Below are 25042 nucleotides of genomic sequence, written 5' to 3' on the forward strand. Positions count from 1 at the left end.
TGATACCATCCTGTAGCACCTCTGGGATGTTGGTTTGCAATGTTTGCTGAGGTAAGCTACAGATGGTATCGATTTGCACTGAAGTAGAGCGCAGTCGTTCAAGGTTAGCTTCATCCAGCAGATGACGTCGCTGGATTGCTCGCACCTGATCCGATAGTCGCTGCGCAGTCACGGTCACTGTTGGCTCAAGAGTCTGAAACATAGACAACATCCTTGACCGGTACGCAGTAAGGTTAGTTCCCCCCTCTGTTGCCCCATAATACGCACGCATGACGCTCTCATTGAGTAGACGAGACCATCTCATGCGGCGCACTATACCACCGGTAGCGGGAGCACTCACTGGAGCCCGCAGCTCCACTTGCCTCAAGCTCTCCGGTAGTATATCGTCGTCACTCTGCTACTGGTATTGTTGCTGTTGTTGTTGCCGCCGCCGTGTGGTGACACCCCGATGAGTCCTCCGAACCGGAGTGGGTGTTACATCCCCCGCAGATGTTGGCGGGGTTTTAAATTCCTCCGACGACGACGGCGATGATGACGACGATTCATAGTTCTTGATTTGTGCGCTCGTTCTGCCGCCTCCACGTCGCATGTTTTCTCTTATTTGGGTTCATTGTATTATTCACTTGTTATATTGATGATAATTTCTATTTTATTTTAATTATTTATTGTATTTCTTTAAATTATTAAAATTATATTTAGTTGAGTGAAAAAAAACATGTCATTCCCGACGGGTGGCAGGTGAAATTGTTATTATTATCGTTCTACTACATTGAAAATAAATATCATATTTTTTGAGACGTGATTACATGAAGATATTAATTTTTAAATATTATTTTGATAATATGAGCCAAAACTCTTGTCGGCCATGATGGTTTATATTTCAACTGTTTTATGACGTCACTTTAACAATTTGTGTGAAGTTTAATACATCAAGTAAGATTGTGATGTTAATTTTAAGGTATATCTTTTTTCTGCCTGCTTTTCAAGACTGCTTACTATTTGCTTTTTTGTTAGTTAAATCATGGTAAACAACTATTAATAAGTTTCCATTAAGTACGCTACTTCTATCTGCTAGTCCCAAGTTACATGCAATCTTGCCATTCTCCTGTAATAAAATATGATAACAGTCAATTAAAATCAACGTGAATGTAAGTGTGGGCACATCCATTAATTGATTTAATATTACATAATACTTCATTATTACGTTGAAATTCCGTTTTATTTCAATAATTAATTAAAGAGACAATAATTGTAAATTGTCTACCGTACTTAATTATGATCTCTTTAAAGTATTTGTTGTATTTTGTATTTTCGGAATTTAATTAAATCAGCTTACGTTTGAATTTCAATAATGGAGATACGAAACATTTGTAGGTAATGGAATTCGTTGAAAATATTGACGCAATCCCTTATAATAATTGATCATTTATACTTTTCTTTATTTTTAACAATGTTTATAAAATTCATATTCATATAATATGACACGAATTTCAAATTTTTGTTAGTATTACGTGGGGATCCATCTGACTTCAAACAACTCGAAAAAAATAATAGACTCGAAAACTCGAAAGTAATAGACCTTTTTTAAGACACAATACAATACAAAGTTTATAAATATTCTTGAGATGAAAATCGATGCCGTAATGTAAAGTTGAATGCACATGTGCCGTAATAAGTAATAGAAAACCTTTATCATCCTTCTAAAAACGAACGGTACTTCTTTAAATCTTGGCAAAGAATTATTATGTCAGAAAAGTGCTCAACGTTTTATGAATAACAACGTGTCAGAAAAACATTTAATTATTTCATTTTAATAATTTTGACCATAAATGTCAACCATTATCTGTATCAGAAACACAAAAATATTAATTTACTTTATTAGTAATACTGGCTGTTTTTGGTGCATTTGCCTAAAAAACCGTACTTCGCTATCTGTGCAAAAATGACAAGCGTATAAAAATGTCATCATATAGAAAACAGGCAAAGATCATTCAATTTCAGAAAGTTTGTTCAAAGTGTGTTTCGTAAATTGTTTTGTAAATGTGTTTTAAAATTGTATGACATACGTGCGCTTTGATAATTACAGCCTCTGCTTCCTTACTATAGCTCTCGCCTTTGGCTCGAGCTGCAATATGCTGAGTGGTGACCATTTTGGTACCACACACATCATTTTTTAATATTTTTTTGGATTTAATTTAGTTTTATTAGTTTAATATCTCTAATTTATTAGTTCACTATATTTTTAAAATTACTTTCTTAGTTTTAAAGTATTTGTTGTATTTTGTGTATTATGTGTGTGTGTGTGTCCAAATAATATAATTTTCTTTCTTTCTTTCTTTCAATATCGCAACTTACCGCACTTATATCATAATGTACTATTAACAATAGAAAGCCACATTTATGAGTATCATTGGCTATATTTTATCCGCATATTTCCAAGGGAATGGGACACAACGCGGGCAAAGCCGCAGGTCATCGACTAGTTAGATATTTTGGTTGATGGGAAGCTTTGGCCGTGGCTAGTTACCACCCTACCGGCAAAGACGTACCGCCAAGCGATTTAGCGTTACGACGTCGTGTAGAATCCGAAAGAGGTGTGGATTTTCATCCTGCTCCTAACAAGTTAGCCCGCTCCTATCTTAGATTGCATCATTACTTACCATCAGGGTTTAATTTAATAAGTGGAGAAAACAACAACTAATGGATTCACTTACGAAAGGAGTTTTTTAAACTTTTATCTCCCATGTTTACCTCACATACTCATTATTCATCTTCACAGTAGTCGGAAATTATGTTACTGGGTAAAAGCATCTCCCTTAATATCCTAAATTGTAGACTTTGTACATTTAATTTGCAATTAAAATAAATCATTGAATATCAGGTGTGATTGTAGTCAAGGGGTAACTTGTAAAGAATAAATAAAATAAAAAAATATATATTAACAAAAAGCTGCATAATATTTACAGTGTATTAGTAGATGTGTAAACGCAACACAACCAATTTTACCAACAATAGTGCAAGAACTGGCACACAGCCCGGTGTTCGCTTTCAACTTTTTTTCTGCTTTTCCGATTACAACTTTTCCAATTTGTCTCTAATGGTGCATCCTCATTGCGACATAACATTTTTCTACGATGCTGTTATTAATTAAAAAATGTTTCAATGTTTTATAGATTTAATATAATAGGGATGATGACAGTTTTTTAAATTGTATATAAATTAGGAGTACGCTAATAGTAAAGCAATTTTGTAAAAGTAACAGGGTATCTGCGTTCATTACTTTCGGAGCTACAAAGATTTAAAGGGTCAGATTTGCTGCCACGGATCCCTGAAGAACGCCCCATACAAATGGTACGAACTTATGACGTCGTAGGCAATTAATGATCGCTAGATTTGTATGGGCGTTTAATCAAAATTACTAATATCTTTGTTATTTCTGCGTTTATGTTTATAGTTCATTTATTAAAAAATGTCACATTCAATGTAAGGAAGCTAAACTGTATGAATTTTCATCTAATTACGATGAAATATTCTTAGTAGATTTTGAAGTTTTATAATCTTATTTATTTTCCAAATATCCAGTCAATCTTTGCTTTTTATGTATAAATTAGTTAACATTGACCTTATTTACCCGTATGTATCATAAAAATTAATATATTCAAACCTAGTCATCATCCCCATTATAGCTATCCTACTTCCTACTAATATTATAAAGGCGAAAGTTTGTGTGTAAGTGTGAAAGTATGTTTGTTCCTCTTTTACACTGCGGCTACTGAAGCGATTTGGCTGAAATTTGAAACGAAAATAGATTTTACTCTGGAATAATACAGGCTATAGGCTACTTTTCATCCTACGCGGACAAAGTCGCGGGCGTCCGCTAGTAAGAAATAATGTAAAGTTTTAATCCCATTATCAAGCTATGCTACTTAATTATGATTTAAATAATTAGTTAGTTAACTATGTATGTATTATACTGTACAGTACATATGTACCTTGTCTTTGTTGTCAGTGGTTCTCTGGAATTTGGCAGACGCGCTCCGCATGTCTCGATCTCCGTACTGTAGAACAGACACACATATACTCGTGAATACATAGCTAATAATAATATTTTCATCAACTACTAATATTTTCTGACTATTATAACAAACGCTATTCGTCAAATCACACTAATATTACTACTAAGCTAATATAATTAGCTTCACTTGTAAGCGTGTTCAAATAGAAATAATAAATACGATTGATAGGTTGATCATGTAACCTATCGATAACGAATGGCATTTCTATACAATTTTATTTTTTAAAACATTGGTTAGCGTTTGTAGAGAGTATGAAAGAGATCGATACGTAATATTTTTTTGTAATCTTTTAGATATAATTTTTTTGTTTTTTATATTTAATTTTATGTGACTTGTTTTTAAATTTTATTGCTTTTCTGACATTTTCAGCATATTAATTTGCATTGTTTAATTTGGCATTCATTCATTTCTGACAACTGTAATATTGACATAACATTATAATTGGCTTATAATAATGACATGTAATAATTGTAATAATATAATATTTTAATTGTAATTGTATTGTAATCTTTAATAATGTATTTTTTTTTGTAATTGTTTTAGATATATTTTTTTTGTTTTTTATATTTAATTTTATGTGGCTTGTTTTTAAATTTTATTGCTTTTAGTTTATTGTAGTCTGACATTTTTTGCATATCAATTTGCATTGTTTAATTTGACACTCATTCATTTCTGACAACTGTAGTATTGACATAATATTAATTTGTGTACGCTGTGTTAACCTATAATTAGCTGTGCAATAACTACTCATATATTTATTTCAATGTAAGTCATTAACATGTGAAATTGTAATAGCTGTTGGTTATCCTAATAAAATAAATAAATAAATAAATATTAGCTAGAACGGCTCTCCTTTGTTACTCACGTCTAGATATAGTCCTGCAGGAATCTATATTAATATTATAAAGCTGAAGAGTTTGTTTGTTTGTTTGGTTGAACACGCTAATCTCAGGAACTACTGGTCCGATTTGAAAAAGTGTTAGATATCCCATTTATCGAGGAAGGCTATATAATATCCCCGTATTCCCACAGCAACGGGAACCACGCGATCGTGATAAAAAATGAACCTTTGTGTCAACCCAGACTTCAATCTATATATTTACCCAACATCTTGAACTATACAACCTTTCTGAACTTAAAATGGCACAACACTACTCTAAAATATTTATTGAAATTATTATTATATAAAAATTATTACTGTGTAAAAGACTTTTTAAATGACAAATTCTGAATGCAACAATAAATATAATCAGTTATGATTTCCTTATAAACTATTGACAATTTTAATTTTAATTTCTGACATTAATTTTTAATTTTTGACTTCATTTTTTAAATTATATGACATTGATTGATTTAATGTTGCATTACACCTGACATAGCATTTATATTGACATTGTTTAATTTTAATGGATTCTGATAGTATATTAATTATTTATATTTGATGTTAAGAATGCTTCGTCAAATTATGCTAATTGTACTTGTATTTTTTTTTTTTTTTTATTTATTTATACCATGTTCACCGATTGAATATTTAATTATTGGAATTTTGGAATTATTAGTTAGTATAATATTATTTTTAATATTCATACACCTGTCAAGGTAGAAAGTATGTATGTCTATAGCAAGTTCTGTAAACCTTCTGTACTTTCTCATGAATAAATAAATTATTATTATTATTATTATTAGGTACTTTGTTTATATTAATCGGTTGTATTTTTAAAATAGACGTAAACGAAAAATAAAAGTCCTTATAAACAGAAATAAACTGAGTACATTTCCAATTTTCAGTATAGAAATGAAGCTGGAAAATGGAAAAATGTTTTACCGTTGTTCGTTATACGAACTAGTGAAATGAAACATAAAATGATTTTTCAACGTTCTTTGACATCGTTCTCAAAATAACGATACCGTTATTCTTAAAAAAAAGTCCAATAAAAGTGTTTGTTCAGTTGAAGTCGTAAAAGACTTTCGATGAAGTCGAAAGACTTTCAAAAGATTCATAGCTGACATTTACATTTGTGACCGCGACTTGTGTACTTCGAAGTCGCAAAACTACAAATAACGAGTATAAATTTACAAACATTTTTTTTTATTCTTAACCAGTTAGCCCTTGACTACAATCTCACCTGATGGTAAGTGATGATGCAATCTAAGAAGGAAGCGGGCTAACTTGTTAGAAGGATGAAAATCCACACCCCTTACGGTTTCTACACGATATCGTACCGGAACGCTAAATCGCTTGGCGGTACGTCTTTATCGGTAGGGTGGTAACTAGTCACGGCCGAAGCCTCCCACCAGCCACACCTGAACCAATTAAGAAAACCTCAAACGGCCTAGCCGGGGATCGAACCCAGGACCTCCGGCTTGTAAGTCCAAGGCGCATACCACTGCGCCACGGAGGTCGTCAAAATTATACATTATACTTTGTTTTACAAAATTTTAAATACAACCGATAACTATATTTTATCCATCTATTCCCATAGGTGAGGAAACTATACGGGTGAAACAGAAAATATAGCGTAACATTTTATTGGACTTTGAAAATTGTAATGTAAAAACCAATTTCAAAAGAGAAAATATATTGAAAAATCTATTGCTCAGTTACACCTTTTAGAATCTTCTTTTACGATGATGAAACCTACATTAAAATCCCGTAAAAATAAAAGACAATTTCAAGTAAAGAACGGCCAGTTGACAATCGGACGCTTTATTTACTTACCTACATAAACGAAAGCCTTGTAAAATGGGCATCTGTTCAACTTCAATACTACTAACAATATTGAAAGCGGAAATTTGGATGGATGTTATTCGTTCACGCAAAAACTATTGAATACAGTTGTTTCAAATTTGAAATGGAGACAGATTACTTTTTTCCCCCGAAAACTCACCATTTCATATGGCCCCACTTACTTTTTATCCCCGAAAACTCACCATTTCCCATGGCCCCACTTACTTTTTATCCCCTAAAACTCACCATTTCCCATGGCCCCACTTACTTTTTATCCCCGAAAACTCACCATTTCCTATGGTCCCGCTTACTTTTTTATCCCCGAAAACTCACCATTTCCTATGGCCCCACTTACTTTTTACCCCCGAAAAGTCACCATTTCCAAAGGCCCCATATACTTTTTAGCGTTTCCCGAAAACTCACCATTTCCCATGGCCCCACTAACCTCGTCGGTTTTTTTTGTAAGTAATGTAAAACTTAATTTTTTTATCGATAATTTTCATTAAAAATATTATCTAATGAAATGACGTGGCAATACAAACTTCCAGCTACAAGCTTGCTCGCAAAATTTGCTTGTCTCCTCAAACTATACAGCTTTTTACGACATAGATGATATTGTTACAGATTTTATCTCAGTAGTGTGTCATCACTATTCCAATATGAACCTTTTTACGGAGTCGAGTCTGAATTTAGTTTGAGAATTTCATTTCGTACAACTCACTTTTTAGAGTAAAGACACCATTTTAGCGGTTTTACGACTTGTAGCGCATGTGCAAACGATTTTTATAACCGGATGGATTTGATTTCAGACTCGGGTTAATTTAGAACTTTATATTTTTGTAGGTATCTTGGAGTCGTTTTAAAGAGATCTATTTTTAGCAGTTGATGCACAGTGACTATGATGTTCATCAATTAACATCAAAACTAATTGGCTCAAGTCTAGTCTAGTCTGGAGGTAAGCTTTGAACGGGAAGGAATTTACTTTTTCGGCAAAGACGTACTGCGAAGAGACGAACTGAGAAGAGTTTAGTCTGGAGGTAAGTTTTGAACGGGAACAATTTACTTTATCGGCAAAGACGTACTGAGAAGAGTCTAGTCTGGAGGTAAGTGTTGAACGGGAACAATTTACTTTATGGGCAAAGACATACTGAGAAGAGTCTAGTCTGGAGGTAAGATTTAAACGGAAAGGAATTTACTTTATCGGCAAAAACGTACTGCGAAGAGACGTACTAAGAAGAGTCTAGTCTGGAGGTAAGTTTTGAACGGGGACAATTTAATTTATCGGCAAAGACGTACTGCAAAGACACTACCACCTGTACCACCAATGCGTACATTTTTTTATTCATTACAGCAATTCTTGTATCTCACTTATATAATAATAGCCTTTGTTTGATTGTTCTTCTAAGCAAAGAGTATACATACAGGTGATACCTTCGTAATTTCGAATCGTACGGTCCCAGGTTCGAACCTCTACCGGGACTATCGGGATATTCGATATGCTTTTGTTTCAATGACTTAGAAAGCTGGTGGTATTATATCACCGCACCACGAGTACCGCGATAAACCGGTGCGTCTATCCGGGTTATGGTTTATATCCGATAAAGATCGGTACATAATCAAATATAACCTAAAATAGTCCACTTGCATTGATGAGCTAAATCCCCTCTCGTAGAAGAATAGGCTCTAGTGGACAAATGGGCAAACAATGATATTAAATACTATTAGATGTGTTACTAGCGCATGAAAAATAAGGCGTTCAAAAGAGGAAATTTATAGTCAACGCAAATGTTAGTCGTGGTTAACAACGAATGTTACTTAAACAAATAATATCATAATATTGTCTACAATGTCGAGTTGTGTGTTCAGGAAGTGTAAATACTATAAATACATAAATATATACTCAGAAGCACAATTAGCCGCCCTCTGTAATATGACTCGAGTATATTAAAGTGGGCGGATAATTGTGTCTCTGAGTATATAATGGTTTTAAAGGCAAAAATTGTGCCTGTGTGCGCTTGTAGCCTATTATTCGGATCACTTTTTGCGGTGATTTTGTAGGGACGTAACCGATCTATAGATATAAAATAATCATTGACTGATAATCGTGACTGTTAGATATGAAAGCTTATCCCATTCATTCAACACCAACACTTTTGTTCCCATATCTATCATTGTCGGTGCCGAATAATATTTTCGAAAACGTTCGCACAAAATGTTCTTGTTTACCTCAGCATCTGGTTAATTTATGTTCGAATCGCACGATTCATTCGGAGTTCCGAACTCATTCGCTTATAAAACCCCCATTCGGAATGGAGATCGTTCGTTTCATTAACTCGATTGAAATTTAGTAGCAACGAACTCTTTTGTTCTAATAGCAATCGCTTTTACATATAAAACGACTACACTGTAAGCTTAGCTTTGTGAAGAGGAACGGCTGGAATGAACCAATTACATTTTATTTACCGTACCCGGAACATTATCTGAAAATGTATCCATAAAAGATTCGAGGTTTCCTTCTTTTGTTTGAGAAAGATTCCTTCCATCTGAAAAACCAAAATAATTATATAAAACGTAACGCTAACGTAAACGCTTTTTTGACGGCCTCCGTGGCGCAGTGGTATGCGCGGTGGATTTATTGACGGAAGTCCTGGGTTCGATCCCCGGCTAGGCCGATTGAGGTTTTTCTTAATTAGTCTAGGTCTAGCTGGTGGAAGGCTTCGGCCATGGCTAGTTACCACTCTACCGACAAAGACGTACCGCCAAGCGATTTAGCGTTCCGGTACGATGTCGTGTAGAAACCGAAAGGAGTGTGGATTTTCATCCTCCTCCTAACAAGTTAGCCCGCTTCCATCTTAGATTACATCATCTTAAAGTAACTTGTAAAAAAGGATAAAAAAAAACGCTTTTCTTTCTATCCCTCGGAAATAATAAGTTTTTTTTATAGATGAAAGGTACCCCATATACATTTATGTACCTGACACCGAGTATGCAAAGTATTATGATGACACTTGATTAGTTGAAGCGTTAAAGAAAAAAAATTACTTTATTTGTATGGGTTGTAAGAGGTGATATCCACTTATGTGATGGGTTTGAACTCGGATATGCTTCTCTGATTTATGTACTCGTTAAACTTCAACGGTGAAGGTAAATAAATCTTGAGGAACACACTTGTACATCTGACAATCCTTCGTAATATTTTCAAAATATGAAGTAACCACAAGAGAGAAGACATTTGCATTCATTAGTGAGTCAATGAATGGTCATCTATTTGTATACACTTTGTATTTAACTAGCTGACGCGGCGCGGTATTCACCCGCGTGGTTCCCGGTCCCGTAAGAATATGGGGATAATATATCCTATAGCTATAGCCTAGCTTTCCAGGATAAATGAGCTATATAACACTGAAAGAATTTTTCAAATCGGACCAGTAGTTCCTGCGGTTAGCGCGTTCAATCAAACTGAAAAACTCTTCAGCTTTTTATCATTAGTATACATTTTATTATTTAGTATTTGATCCTAATACCAGAATATTTATGAATATTTGACGCAGTACCGGTACGTGTTAATAACTTAAAATTCTTAACTACCCCGAGGCAAGGACTTCTATGTTTTAAAACAAAACATTCCCAACTGCGCCAAGAGCTTTTAGGAACAAAACATAATTATTATACAAGCACTATTTGTTCTTCAACACACTGACCTACATGTTCGTAAATATTACCCTGTAGTAGAGACGTCAAAGCTTTTCTAATTAAAGTATACCACAGAAACAACTTGCTAACTCCAGGTATGTTCGTAGGGAAATTATGTGCAGTGTTCCAAGACTAGTAAAGTGAAGTAAATTTTGTTGAAGTTGTGATTGCAATGCATTGTTTGTTGTGATTTGAATTGTTTTTGTTCTAACATGCATAGAAGTGATTACAATGTGGTGTATTTTAAAACATACTCGAAAGTGTTTCATAATACTAATTGTTCATCTATCTCCAGGTCTCAGTAGATCCCGGTTCTGTGGGAATATGGAGACAGACATAAAATATATATAAGACTAGCGGACGCCTGCGACTTCGTCCGCTTGGAAATCAATGTAAACTTTCAAGCCCTATTTCACCACTCTAGGGGTTGAATTTTAAAAATTTTCGAATCACATTATATTTCGTAGTTTTTTCATGATTTATGAACTAATTTTTAAAACTGTAACTCTTAAATGAAGGACTTTCCATACTAACTTTTAACCCCTATTTTCCCACCTTTTTATTTTATTTTCGCAATAAAACGTATCCTATAACCTTTTTCGTATTATGGTCTTAAACCGTGCCAAGTTTCATTTCAATTCATTTAGTAGATTCAGCGTGATGCCCGAATAACAAAAAAAAAAACACGGACAGATAGACAGACAAAAAAATTGCCACCAACAAAAGTTTTCAAAATATCTTCAATGTTCAGAATTGGTCTTGCTACAGTTTTATTATAAGTATCCTTAACTAGATTTTCCGTTTTGATATAAGTAATACAGTCTTATTCGGTACAAGTGGACTAATTTTCCATCACGATCAGAATAACTCCGCTCAACACAAGACTTTTAATTTTGTATTAGTTTGGCCATTAGCAAAATTATAAAAAATGTTTATTGTTTTTTTTTTATGTTTGATGTTCATTCGATTAAAGAATAAAGTATGTAGTAAGTAGTATTTTAAGAAAACATTTAAAAATTTTCAGTTTGATGCTCAAATATAATCAAAGGAACAAGAATGAAAATTTTCTTTAATGGTTAATCACAGAGTAACCAGAGAGTCTTTAAAAACTGCGTGCAGTGAAGCCGGTGCAACCCATAAAAAAATGTCACGCGTCTCCTTGACATCCGCATATACAAACTTCTTTCATAATTTGTATTTCAAAAGTTAACACTAACAACAATTAAATACAAATTAAACGATCATTATGTACCTATAACGTCATCAATTCGTACCATTTTGTATGGTTTTTCAGGGATCCGTGGCAGCGCCGCTAATCTGACTCTTTAAATCCCTGTATCCCGAAAGTAATGATCGCAGATATCCTGTTACTTTTACAAAATTGCTTTACTATTAGCATACTCCTAATTTATATACAATTAAAAAAAAACTGTCATCATCCCTATTATATTAAAAAAATAAATTGAGTGGGTCGCAGTTATTTATCAATATTATTCGAAATAAATAATACATTGTGTCAAAAGTACTACACTTACGAGAAAATGTATTTTAAAATACTTAAAATAGGTCACCAATTAAGTTTAAAAGTAGGCACGAGAATATTATTGCTTCGATATGAATTCTCTTGTTTGTGCTTTTCATAATTAATATGGATTACGTTCCTTGCATTTCGATTATGAGAATTGGGAATACTCACGTTCGGGAAAATTAAATTTCTCATTAAAACCCCTTTACCATTCGGAAAATGTCATTCGTCATTTCACTACCTGATAATATTAATTAATTTTATGTGGAGCTAAAATAGATTTGATTTGAAGTGATAAAGATGACATTGCGTCCAGCTAGAAGTTAGTAGTTAGATTAAATGAAAATTAAAATACGTATACATTTCTTTGTAATCCAAGCAAGTAAAATACAACACAAAACTAAACCATAATGTCTGAACATCTTATTACTCACTATATCTTAAATGCAACATGAGACTTGTCATTGGTTAGTAAAGTATTTTAGTGGCTAAGCCGCTACACCGATTTTGACAAAAATAACAAGATACACACCATAATTGCATCTAGATTGATAGAGATCCTCCTCCGTGAGTCGTAATCCTCATGTGTGAGGGTCGTGACCACCTCCATTAATCAAGTGATCAATTGATAGAGATCAATCAATTGATAGAGATACGTGATACGTTTATTAAAAAGTGTTATGTTTATAAAGAAAGTTAATATCCAAATAACTTTTCACTTAGCCTAAAGAAAGCGAAGATTGAGTATAAAGAGAGGAACTTTAGAAACTTTGAAAAATTATTATAGCCGCTATCTTACCGGAGCACTAAGTCGCTCTAACGTCAAAAACACTTCGAAATCTAATATTCTTCTAGTTGATGGGAGAAAAGAATTGGATTGGCATCCATTGGAGTAGATGCACCAAAGTTCCGGTTAAAAGAGCTCTGAAAATGTTAACCCTGCTCTTCAGTAGGATGACATTAAGATTCGATTAACTGCCCACTCCTTTTCCATTCACGTTTAAGCTAAGCGATTAAACGGCCACGAAATTAGCAAGTATAAGCAAACTGTTACTTAATAAAGGTTGTTAGGGGTTTTTGAAACTAGACTAAATTCACAAGAACGAGTATACCTACACTAGAGAAATACAACTTCGATACTTACTTTTACTTTATTAACATAATATAAACGTAGATGAGATAAATCGTATAAAAACTAGGTACATACGGGTAGTTACACCACTTATAACTCCATCAAATCGACTGAACGGATATGAGTGTACAAATTCAAATGGGCTTAGTTTACAAACGTTCCTGAAACTATATGCTACTTTTTATCCGGATATTGCTACGGAACCAGATGTGCAGTTCACAGCTAATAAAAACATACAAGTCATGTCACAGCTCAAATAAATAAACTCACTAGCTCGTATAACACGCTAGTTCCATGGCCTTTGATACACAAACTGGCGCACGCGTCGAGCGGTTTTTCTAAGTGAAAACAAATGCTCACTTACCACCCGCCGAGGAAAGCTCAGCTATTTATTCAAATAAAACTACGAGAACATAAGAACCCCTCTCTTAGGGGGAGCTTAGTGGAATGAAATAGCTCGATGCATTCTTGCTTTCAGTACATTGTCAAATATTTTACTTTGTCTTCTTGTGAAAACGTGAATTTGCATATATTATTTGTTCGGGGTTCCTTTAAATAATATTAAAGTGGTCTCGAAAAGCTTTTTGTTTCTCTCAGACGAAAATGTGCAGACGTGGTTTTTGTGACCTTTTTCTTAATGTACTTTGTTTTATTTCTTTATCGTATAGATACACTAGTTTATAAAAAAAAACAAATATAATCTATATTTACCAATAATATCTCCTTCGATTGAAGTAGTTACGAGTACTACTTAACATACAAAAAAATTAAAAAACAAAATTACTTTAGCCCCTAGAGGCTGAAATGGTTGTTTAGCCCCGCTGTGGAGCGGTAATATGACAGCGTTTTTGAGCAAGAGTAGTGAAAACTTCATTTATATATTACAATAAACGTTTTTAAATACATCTACAACCCATTTGAGTAATCGTGTCTATATTATAAAGTAACAAATGTTTTAATAAAATGGTCCATTTGGACCAACAATTCCAGTTACGCTAAATAAAATAGCGATTAAGGGTTTTTTCTATTATTTAAACAATATGCATGGATCTTGTTTTAAAAGAAACCATTTTTGGTTGAATATTTTTAACTGAATTGTGTCATTTACGTGTAGAAAAAGATCCAAACGAGATACACCAAGTAACCGTAGGTACGCAAGTCGCGATGCTAATGCGACCATCAATCATTGTTAGCCTTCCCACCCCAACGCCGACCTTCGCGAGTTCGCACCTCGAGTGGTCTTTAAATATAAACTGCGTATAATATTTCAAAGTAATGTTCGCATGGTTAAGTGTTGATTAACTTTAAAAGATAATGCGAAAGTACGAGTACTGGGTACCGAAGTTACTTTTTAGGTTGCGAAGGACTTTTGTTTACGCTTTATAGAGACTGTGTTTGCCAGATATTCCAAATTTTTCAAAGGCTGAAACTTTGTCAGCCCATGGTAATACCAGAGGTAAGTTTTTTTTTCTTTACAAGTTAGCCTTTGACTACAATCTCAGCTGATGATAAGTAATGATGTAATCTAAGATGGAAGTGGACTAACTTGGAGGAAGATGAAAATCCACACCCCTCTCGGTTTCTACACGACATCGTACTGGAACTCTAAATCGTTTGGCGGTACGTCTTTGTACGTCTTTTGGTTTAGCCTCCCACCTGCTAGACCTGAACCAATTAAGAGACTTCAATCGGTCCAGCCGGAGATCGAACCGAGGACCTAAGTCTCGTGGAGAGAGACAAATAGATATACAAATATATAAAAAAGCTATTTAGGGTTTTGCAATAAAAATGTATAAATTAATGAAATCATTTGTTAAATTGATTAGAAATAAAAAATCACAACCCTTTTGGTTTTGTCGTAGTCGGGTAAACGATACGAGAATAAAACCTAAAAACCACCACACACAGTCCTTTACTTGTTCAGGACTTACATACGACACAAGTCGTCATGAGTTTATTGCATTTGAGCACTCAAAAACCGGCCGACGGTATATGCTTGTAGGTACATTTACTTCTTTTGTTTCCGTATTCCGTGTACGCTTCCTAAGCGAATAAAAGGCGGCAGTTAAATTGAAATATGTACACGATGCACGAGCGTACGTGGGGCTACGACGGAGTTTCTGACTCTATCTGACATTGCTACTCTGTGTCTACTATGTAATATGTATTACGTGTGTAGATCGGACACAGATATTCTTACAAACAGGAGTAGTACCTGTATTAGTAGGTATAGGCTGAGTTTGTTGTGGGCTCTTCTCGGACCAAGGCGCGTTTGGTACCCTCGTAACTTTAATTTAAAATTTTCGACTATTATTACCACCATTAGATTAAATTAAATTTTGACATATACCTGACCTTTGACTTATACAACTAGCACGTACGCACGTAGTTCCCGTTTCCGTGGGAATACAGGGATAAAATGTAGCCTATATTACTCACTGATAATGTAGAATTCCATTGGTGAAAGAGTAAAAGGGTTAAAATTCGTCCAATAGTTACAGAGCGGATTCCAAATCCAAAATATCAAGTTTTATCTTTTTATATATGAATAATATATGTTTAGTTTTGCTGTGGGAGTCTCAGTTCAGAAGACTGAGACTCCCACAGCAAAACTAAACATATATTATTCATATACAAAAACGAGGGCCAACTGCTTCTACAAATGTAGGTACAAATTGACGAAAAATATATATAAAAGCCCATCGAAATCTAAATAAAACATACTTTTTGATTGTTCATAAAAAACATGCCATAAAAATCCACGATCGATATTAATGCATAATGGAAACGTAAAAAATATCAATACAGTCCTTTGACATAAAAAGCCTGCTATCAAAATATTTTTAAACACGTAACGAAATAACGCGTATCACACGGCCGTTACACCCCGTAACCATAGACTAGTGAAAAAATGTCGACGTTCATTCTAAAGTAACAGTAATCAGACGGCAAATAGATAAAGCTAACAACTATTCTTTCCGAAACAAGATATGCATATTAAAATAATGATTTTTTTTTAATTCTTTACAAGTTAGCCCTTGTCTACACTCTCACCTGTTTATAAGTGATGATGCAGTCTAACGGGCTAACAAACTTAATTATATTGTAGAAAACAATCTTCTATCAATTGTCTGTAATATTAAAGATGCCACTCATCATCAGATCATTCTGATGATGATGATATACACATTTTTCTCATATATGTTATCTATAATAAATAAGAAATGATATATGTTTTTCGGCTCTTCTCAGTGGCTTTCTGAAAATCAGTCAGTATGTATAGTATAGTAGTATAGTAAGTCAAGTTTATCTGTATGCCTTCTAGACTCTAGTACATACTGATAAATTTAACGTTAAAAAGTACTTGTAAACTTTTTCTTTAATAAACGGAGTTTATTTGATTTAGATTAACTGAAAAGATCACGCGATCACACAATATATCCTCTCTCTACTCTCTACCCCTCTATCCCTCTACCCCTGTATCCCTCAATCCCTCTAGCCCTCTATCCCTATATCCCTCTATCCCTCAATCCCTCTATCTCTATATCCCTCTGTCACTATATCCCTCTATCCCACTAACTTTCGATCTACTGGTTGTACGTACTGTCGCTAACTGCAACTTTTCCCTTAGTCTGTGGCGGTATCGCAATCTGGTTTATACCGACCCTCAGCGGCCACTGCTGGAGATTAAACGGCTCACACGTGACACCACATTATTGCCTCGTTTTATGTTTTCATAAATCCTCGGTAAACGCTAAAGGAGCGGCTGAAATCGGATAGGTTAAAGCTCTAATGATTTTATCGGACTTCAAAAAGGAAGTTTTGTATTCGACCTGTATGTATGCTTGTTTGTATGTCCGCGATTGTCTTAAAGTAATTTGTAGAAAGTAGATATACTGTAGTACAAGTAGTAGTAGTAGTAGTACAAATAGAGTAGTAGTTACACTGTTTAATGAAGGAAGAAAGTCACTGATTAATTTAATATTTCAACAAGTTTGATTATCGAACATTTTTGTAAACGCGTTTCAACGTTGGTTGGCCAAATTTTTAGGAGAAGTACAATATACATATAACAAAGTTTGAGCCCATTTTGATAATAAAAATAAAAATTGCACAATCAGGTTTTTCAAAAAATAATAACCTACCCAGGAATCAACAAAAATTTAGGAGAAAAAAACACATATTCAAAAATTATTTCTTGAATACGTGTTTTTTCACGATTAGATCGTGAAAGATTGGTAAAATTCTATGGAAATGGATGCAAAGCATTTTTTTTAATTAAATGATACATAAATAATACAACCTGTATAACGTTCAAAAATTGAAACATTCTGTTTAAGGTGTAAATTTAAAGCCTATGCCGTGATGAAATTCCCTCTTTTATACCGGGTGAGTTATCGCCCTTTGCGCTGTCGCTAATGTGTTTCATCTATCATCCAAATCTCCTCGATATTGGATTTTTTTCTTTGAAATGCTATTCTGTGACGTTTTTACAGTTCACTTCGCTCTAGCACCTAGTTTTTATGTTACTTCGCAGTACAGTGGGACATTTCTATTCGATATTGGTTATTCAAATGTAAAAATTCAATTTATCTTCAAAGTTAAAGGTACTTATTAATACCATTAAATATTCTTTATTCTGGTTGTTTCCGCCCGCGTCACCGCATGGCTCCACGGAAGACCAGCGCCGGTCTGGTGGATCCAGCACTAGCATAACACATGCTGAGTGGTTGCCATTTTGGTTCCACACATATTGTGTTTAGCTATTAATATCTAAAGTTAAGTTATATTTATTTTTGGAGTTTACTCCTTACGAATCGATTTTTCGTAAAGAGCGATAGATTATAGTCTAAATTAACATAAGCTACTTTTTATTCCGGAAAAATCTATGATTCCCGAGAGAAAAACTAAATTCCACGCGGACAAAGTCGCGGGCGTCCGCTAGTAGGTAATAAATAAGCCTGTATATTAAATATAACGGATTTGCAAATTAATTAATAGAATAACAAAGGAAAACTTAGTGATCCAAGTCTGTAATCTCTCAAGGGGCTTACAGTCTTTGCAAAGCAGATTATATGAGCGTATGAAAAGGTTTCCTGCGTGACTTTCCGGATTCGCTTTTGGACAAAGTTTTGTAAGTAAGTACATAAGCATTTCTGTAATGTAGATACATACGCTTATAGAAATACTAGCGGACGCCCGCGACTTCGTCCGCGTGGAATTTACTTTTTCACGAATCCCGCGGGAAAACGTGGTTTTTTCCGGGATGAAAAGATACCTATGTGTTAATCCAGAGTAAAATCTATTTCTATTCCAAATTTCAGCCAAATCGCTTCAGTAGCCGCAGCGTAAAGGAGGAACATACATACTTACACATTTACACACAAACTTTCGCCTTTATAATATTAGTGTGATTAGTAAGAACTTATGACCACTAAAAAACTCCTTGAAAAATCTTTAACGGAGTTTTGATAGGTTGGAGTTCCATCATAATCGTAAAATACAACCAAACGACACGTCAACAACAACAGCAAAACCGGAAATATCGCTGTCGCTTTCGTTGCGTTGGGACAAAAGAGTTGAGACTGGGATTACGCCACCGCCATTGGTCGACATTTTGCCTATTTCTATTCACGAACTATGTCATTGGTCGTATGCTAGGTAGGTAGGCCCTTCACATCAAAAAAGCCTTACTACTTGACCTTGTCCATAGTACATTACCGAATGACTTCTCGGTTATTCCTACTAACGATTGATTTTTTAAACTGTTGAAATAGCTCATAGATAAAGGAGAAGACCTTTTGCCTATGTTAAGTTAAAACCGTTGTCAAGTTGCACAGATGTTAAGCTTTATATTGTCACTAATTTAACTGACCGCCAAGTGTTTTTGAGTGGTACAGGTAAACGTTGACTGGCGTAGCGGAAATGGATGTAGCGGTACTACTTCCTCAGATAAATTGTGTCACAAAGAGCTCTCATCGTCATCATCATCATTATCAACCCATATTCGACTTGCTGTCGAGCTCGAGTCTCCTCTCAGAATGAGAGGGGTTAGGCCAATACTCCACCACGCTGGCCCAATGCGGCTTGACAGAATTCACACACGCAGAGTGTTAAGAAAATTCTTATACAGTTTTCCTCACGATGTATTTTCTTCACCGTTTAAGACACGTGATATTTAATTTCATAAAATGCACACAACTGAAAAGATGCAGGTGCATGCCCCGGACCGGATTCGAACCCACACCCTCCGGAGTTCTACTAAGTCTACTACTAAATTAGACTAACATCGTATTTACACAAGATAGAATATGTGTCTTTAACAGCGACTAAATTCTAAAGTAAGACTTTCCACTTCAGAACCTCACTGTCAAGAGATAACGTATTGCCTCATAATGTGCTCGTGAACCAAGCACCTACTTGTCTATTCAGAAAAATGTACCGTCGCTTTTCTTATTCTACTAATTTAATGCAATTTTTCTGTTTTACTTGTTTCTTTGTATATAAAATAGAAGAGTCCATTAACCTCTAATTACACTCTATTATAATGAATTTGAGCCGTGATAACCCAGTGGATATAATCTCTGCCTCCGATTCCGGAAGGTGTGGGTTCATTCCGGATTCGAACCCACACCCTCCGGAATCAGAGGCAGAGCCGTGATAGCCCAGTGGATATAGGCGAGTGCTTGGCTGCAATTATGCTTGAGAGTAAGCGATGATACAGCCTATGGTGGAACGCGCTTGCCTAGCAGATGCCTATCCACTCTTGACTTGAATATACCCATGTTGTAGGTGGTAGGGAAAACGGAAGCTAGATTAAACCATTAAAACAGATATAAATTTTCTTATTGCCCGACACAAATTTAACACTAACCATAAAATTGAATTGGAACTAACGACATAATCTGCTGTTTTAATAAAAGCGACATGGAGAGCTGGTGTTCTGGTGCTAATGGCTATAAATTTCGTTGCAAGCACGAGTTATGGAGGTACGTGCAGTGCAACGGGGAGCGAAATATCATGATACATAGCGTATTATGTGCACACTAACTTAATTAGGGCGGTAACATGTCTGGAACGTGCGAATACCCGAAATTCCGCAAAAACTTTTTCCATACTGATATTTCAAGTAATAAACCCACGTAGTTTTAAATAAAGCTACTGTTACACATGCTCATTTCAAGCACGAAAGCATGCGACTATTGAGCAGTTGCTACTTATTTACATATCGCAACATTGCCAATAATGAGCATGCTTATTTCGAGCTTGTTCAAGAATCAACAGTCGTGCGATTTATGAGCATGCTACTTGCTACGCGGGTGGAAGGGGGCGTGCTTTTAGCGCTCCTGAACAACTTTGCTTATTGAGTATGCTAGTCGATCAGCATTGCTATTCTGTATTCTCTTCACCTTTATCTCTCCCTATCTAACACGATACTATAGACAGAGAGCGATAGATACAAATTAGCATATTGTGTAATTGGAATGTTTGCTATTCTGTAACGATGTTTTGTTTAACTCAAAGTCACCTCTATCTTTTTCTTTCTATAGAATCGTCTTAGATACAAACACATAGAGGTGAGTTCGAAACTCGCACTTGCGATTTTAAAACCATCGTTCCAGAATAGCTCTGTGATTTGTGATTAACGATGCCACAAATATACAAAAGCATTGTTATTTTTTTAAGCGTTGTTTTATGTCACTCTTGCTTGTATAGTGTCAATTTAGGAATCTGTTTCACAAGAACTAAAATTTCGCAGTCAATACTCGGAAAAGCAAGCTCACTCCCTCGTGCCGAGAATCCATTTGCCTATTGCATTCATATTGCAGCGTTCAGTTCTAAAACGAAATGTTTTTCGGAGGTTTTTGCTAAATTCTGGTAACTAAGAAATGAAACAGTAAATTCATCATCATAATTTATTAATGTCCGAATCATTAATAAGACTAATCCCAGTCTCCGTTTTGATAGAGATCGGGGAATGGGCATCAGCTGGTACGTCTAACTCGAATACTTTCACAAAATGATTAACTATTGAAATTAAATTTTCAGGTTATCCGTAGAAGAAATGCTACGAAATATTTTCTTGTATCTTACTGATCTAACTTAAATTGCAAAGTAAAATTAACTTTATGTACTACCAAAAACACATTTTTGGCTTATTTCTGCCGTTTTCCGCCTACCCTGTTAAACCTATCAGCAAACAATAAAATTTATAGATTGATACCCATAAAAATTCTATGTTTAGTCGCAAATATAACTTAAAAAAGGGTATAAAAACTAAACACTGAATCGTTACTTTCTCAAGTTAGTAAAATAAATAAATATTATTGTTGGTGTTTTTTATCCAAAAATATAAAAAAGTCGTGAAAAGCAGCTATTATACTAACTAAACTAAAATTGTAATCGTGAAAGTTTGGTTGGGTGATGGACCAAATGGATCTTGATGAAATTCTGGATTAAAATAGATAGTTATTATACTCGTAGTCTAGAATAGTAGGTACATAGGGATTTTTTTATTTTGCAATACCTACAAAAATAGCATCTAAACCGCTGTCCACAGCTAGTACCGACACAACTTTAACAAACGATTGATAATAATAATTTTACATCCATTTATACCTGGATAGCACAATGTTCAACTTTAAGTTGAAACCAGATTCTGCATCAATTCGTCGAATCGCCAAAACTTTATTACTTTAAAGAGTTGTTGTAAAACTTATTGCAGGAAGACGAAGGATAAAGTTGGTTGAGAGATATTGTATAGCGGACAAACCTGGTAAGACTTGCTCGAAACTCCGATAAGCCGAGGCTATATTATGTACTAGCTTGAGTTCTTAGAGCGGGGGCACACTATGCATTGCAGCAGCGGTGCGGCGTCGCTGCATCGTCTTACATAGAAATATCTGTGGCATGTCACACGATGCACTCCGGCGCCGCACCGGACTTGCAACCACCGAGACGAGGCGGGAAGGGGTGAAGGCGTTGCTACTTCGGAGCGGCACCGCTCACTTGTTTATGCGTCACAAGGATTTACAGACTGTCCAACGCTGCTACGGCGCCGCTGCGACAAAATAACGTTGCGGCGCCGCACCGCTCGTGTGCGCGCTGATACGGTTAAATCTTTGCAAAGCAGCGCCGCAACGCATCGTGTGCCGTCAGCCTTACGCTAACGGTGAGTTGTGCTTTTCAGTTCTTGAACATACTTCGATATCTGAATTATGTTATGAACCGAGAGCCTCTCTTAGTCAAACATACCTATTTATTCTAGTAAAAAATGAAGTATGTTGGGCCGTGTGAAAATCGATGTATCCTTTCAATCCATATTTCACGCCCTTCTATTTATATTTTCGCATGATTTCTCATTTAATAATTTGTCCTTTTTTAAATTTTAACAATGTTTTTAAATACAAAATACTATTAAAATTTATAAAAAAAAACTTAACCCTTCAGCTGCAAGACATTTGAGTGCCCAATTTACGCATGTTTTGTCGTTAATAATAATCATTTTACAAAACTATAACTCAAAACATGAACAATTTATATTTTAAAAACTTCAACCCTTTTTTTTGCAGAATTTTAAAAAGTCTTAAAAGATATTCTTTTTAGTATTTTTCTGGTTTACACACCAATTTTTACAAATATAACTTGGTAACTAAAGGACTTTCCATACAAACTTATAGCCCCCGTTTCACCCGCTTCTGATTTAATGTTCACAACAAAAAGAAGCCTTCTTTGTATTACGGTGGTGCCAAGTTGAAATAAAAAACAAATATGTTTGCCTACACAATGCCCTTTAACTATTGTCGGAATGTTTTCAATGTACAGAATTTGACCTGTTACAGATTTATTATAAGTGTATAAATACTTGGATATATGAATAATATACATTTAAGACTTGTATAATTGAGAATTTGGTGCCTTCAAGTTCAACTTTCCATTCCAACTACATTCCATTAGTTGAATTCAAAGTACATTATATACTTTTTCAATATTTATTACTAAACGAAAATTTCACCCTAAAACTCCACAAAGCTACCTTTATTTAACATTTACCGCAATTATTTGCTTTACACGTTAATTCTATTAACATAAATATTAACTCAAGTTAAACTCTCTGCGATGTTCTCAAGCATATATGCGGTATACATTCTAACCGCTCAAGTTATATAATATTTGGCATAGTTAAATAACATTTGTGTGTGGTGTCATCAGTGGATGACCTCTGACATCAATTCGGAGGCCGTAGGTTTAAACCCAGCCCGAGGCATGCACCACCAAATTTTAAGTTTTGATCATTTTTGATTAAATATCACCATTCGTCGTCATCAACCCATATTCGGCTCACTGCTGAGCTCGAGTCTCCTCTCAGAATGAGAGGGGTTAGGCCAATAGTCTACCACGCTGGCCCAATGCGGATTGGTAGACTTCACACACGCAGAGAATTAAGATAATTCTCTGGTATGCAGGTTTCCTCACGATGTTTTCCTTCACCATTACGCTTGTTTTATTAAATTCTACTAATATTATAAACGCGAAAGTTTGTATGGATGTATGTTTGGATGTGTGGATGGTTGTTACTCTTTAACGCCGCTACTACTAAAGCGATTTGGCTGAAATTTGAAATGGAAATAGATTTTACCCTGGATTGAGACATAGGCTACTTTTTATTCCGAAAAAATCCATGGTTTCCCGAGATTTGCGAAAACTGATGATTTTGGTGATATGAATGTTACGACTACTCAACCGAAAATAGCTGAAATTTAGTATTTAGATATATTATAGCCTGAATTAACACAAAGGCTATTTTTATCCCGGAAAAATCCATGGTTCCCGAGGGATTTTTTTAGATTTGAGGAACTAAATTCCACGCCGACGAAGTCCGCTAGTATCTATTAAATATACAGAATAAGCTACTATTCTATCGGAAAATGCACGAATACGTTTTTGGAGAACCTTCATTGGAGCAGCTTGCTCGGACGTCCGTTCGTGGTCGTCGGATCCGGGCGTCTTAAGGCTTCAAAGAGTAAGAGTAAGGCCTCCTAAAAGAAGGGAGGGCTAGCTTTGGTGGACTATTTGTATGGGCTTCTAGTTATGTTAAGAAATACCGTACCAGTGGTGCTTAACGTTACTGATAAAACAATTTTCAAAATAATGTTTGTCATGAATAACAATTTGAAAACTGTGCGCTTGTATAGCGAGTTAAACTCGTAATGTAGGACTTAAGACAAACTTAGCATTTCCGCAACTCTGCACCCTCATACTATTTAAATTACCATTTCGTTAGCAAGAATTTAATGTTACTAGCAAACTGGGGTGTTTAAAGTTAGGCTTTACGCTATTTTAACTAGTAATTTAAAATTTAATTCTACGTGGTTGATACTAAGTGTAATTAACTATAATAATAATACAAAAGTATTTATTCGAATAAGAAATTATTTTCTGAAATTCGTAGGGACAGCGTGTAAGCTCTATATCCTAGTTCAAGGTTTCGAGGTTTAAAGTAGGGTACGCGAACCACTTAGGGGTCGGACGGCAGGGGGTTTGTGATAAGATTTACGTAACTGATACTAAGTCAGAATTAAGTTTACAATTGTCCAAAATTACTCCTAACATTGAACCCATTTGCGACAAGAAACAAGCACACCCATCACATTTTGCTGGTGGGAGGTTTCGACCGTGGCTAGTTACCACCCTACCGGCAAAGACGTACCGCCAAGCGATTTAGCGTTCCGGCATGATGTCGTGTAGAAACCGAAAGGGGTGTGGATTTTCATCCTCCTCCTAACAAGTTAGTCTCCGCTTCCATCTTAGATTGCATCATCACATACCATCAGGTGAGATTGTAGTCAAGGGCTAACTTGTAAAGAATAAAAAAAATGGTATTGATA

The 25042-nt window shown here is 35.0% G+C and overlaps 1 protein-coding gene across 1 annotated transcript in view; it reads left to right on the top strand.

Moving 5' to 3' along the window:
• Positions 1-269: 269 nt before the first annotated feature.
• LOC112052718 (uncharacterized) overlaps positions 270-25042 on the top strand; it is a 35470-nt gene continuing 10697 nt past the window's right edge. The window contains exon 1 of the mRNA XM_052883587.1: positions 270-403. Within this exon, the coding sequence (XP_052739547.1) occupies positions 270-403 (134 nt within the window). The remainder of the gene's footprint in view (positions 404-25042) is intronic.

Source organism: Bicyclus anynana, chromosome 9 (assembly GCF_947172395.1).
Source record: "Bicyclus anynana chromosome 9, ilBicAnyn1.1, whole genome shotgun sequence".
NCBI lineage: Eukaryota > Metazoa > Arthropoda > Insecta > Lepidoptera > Nymphalidae > Bicyclus > Bicyclus anynana.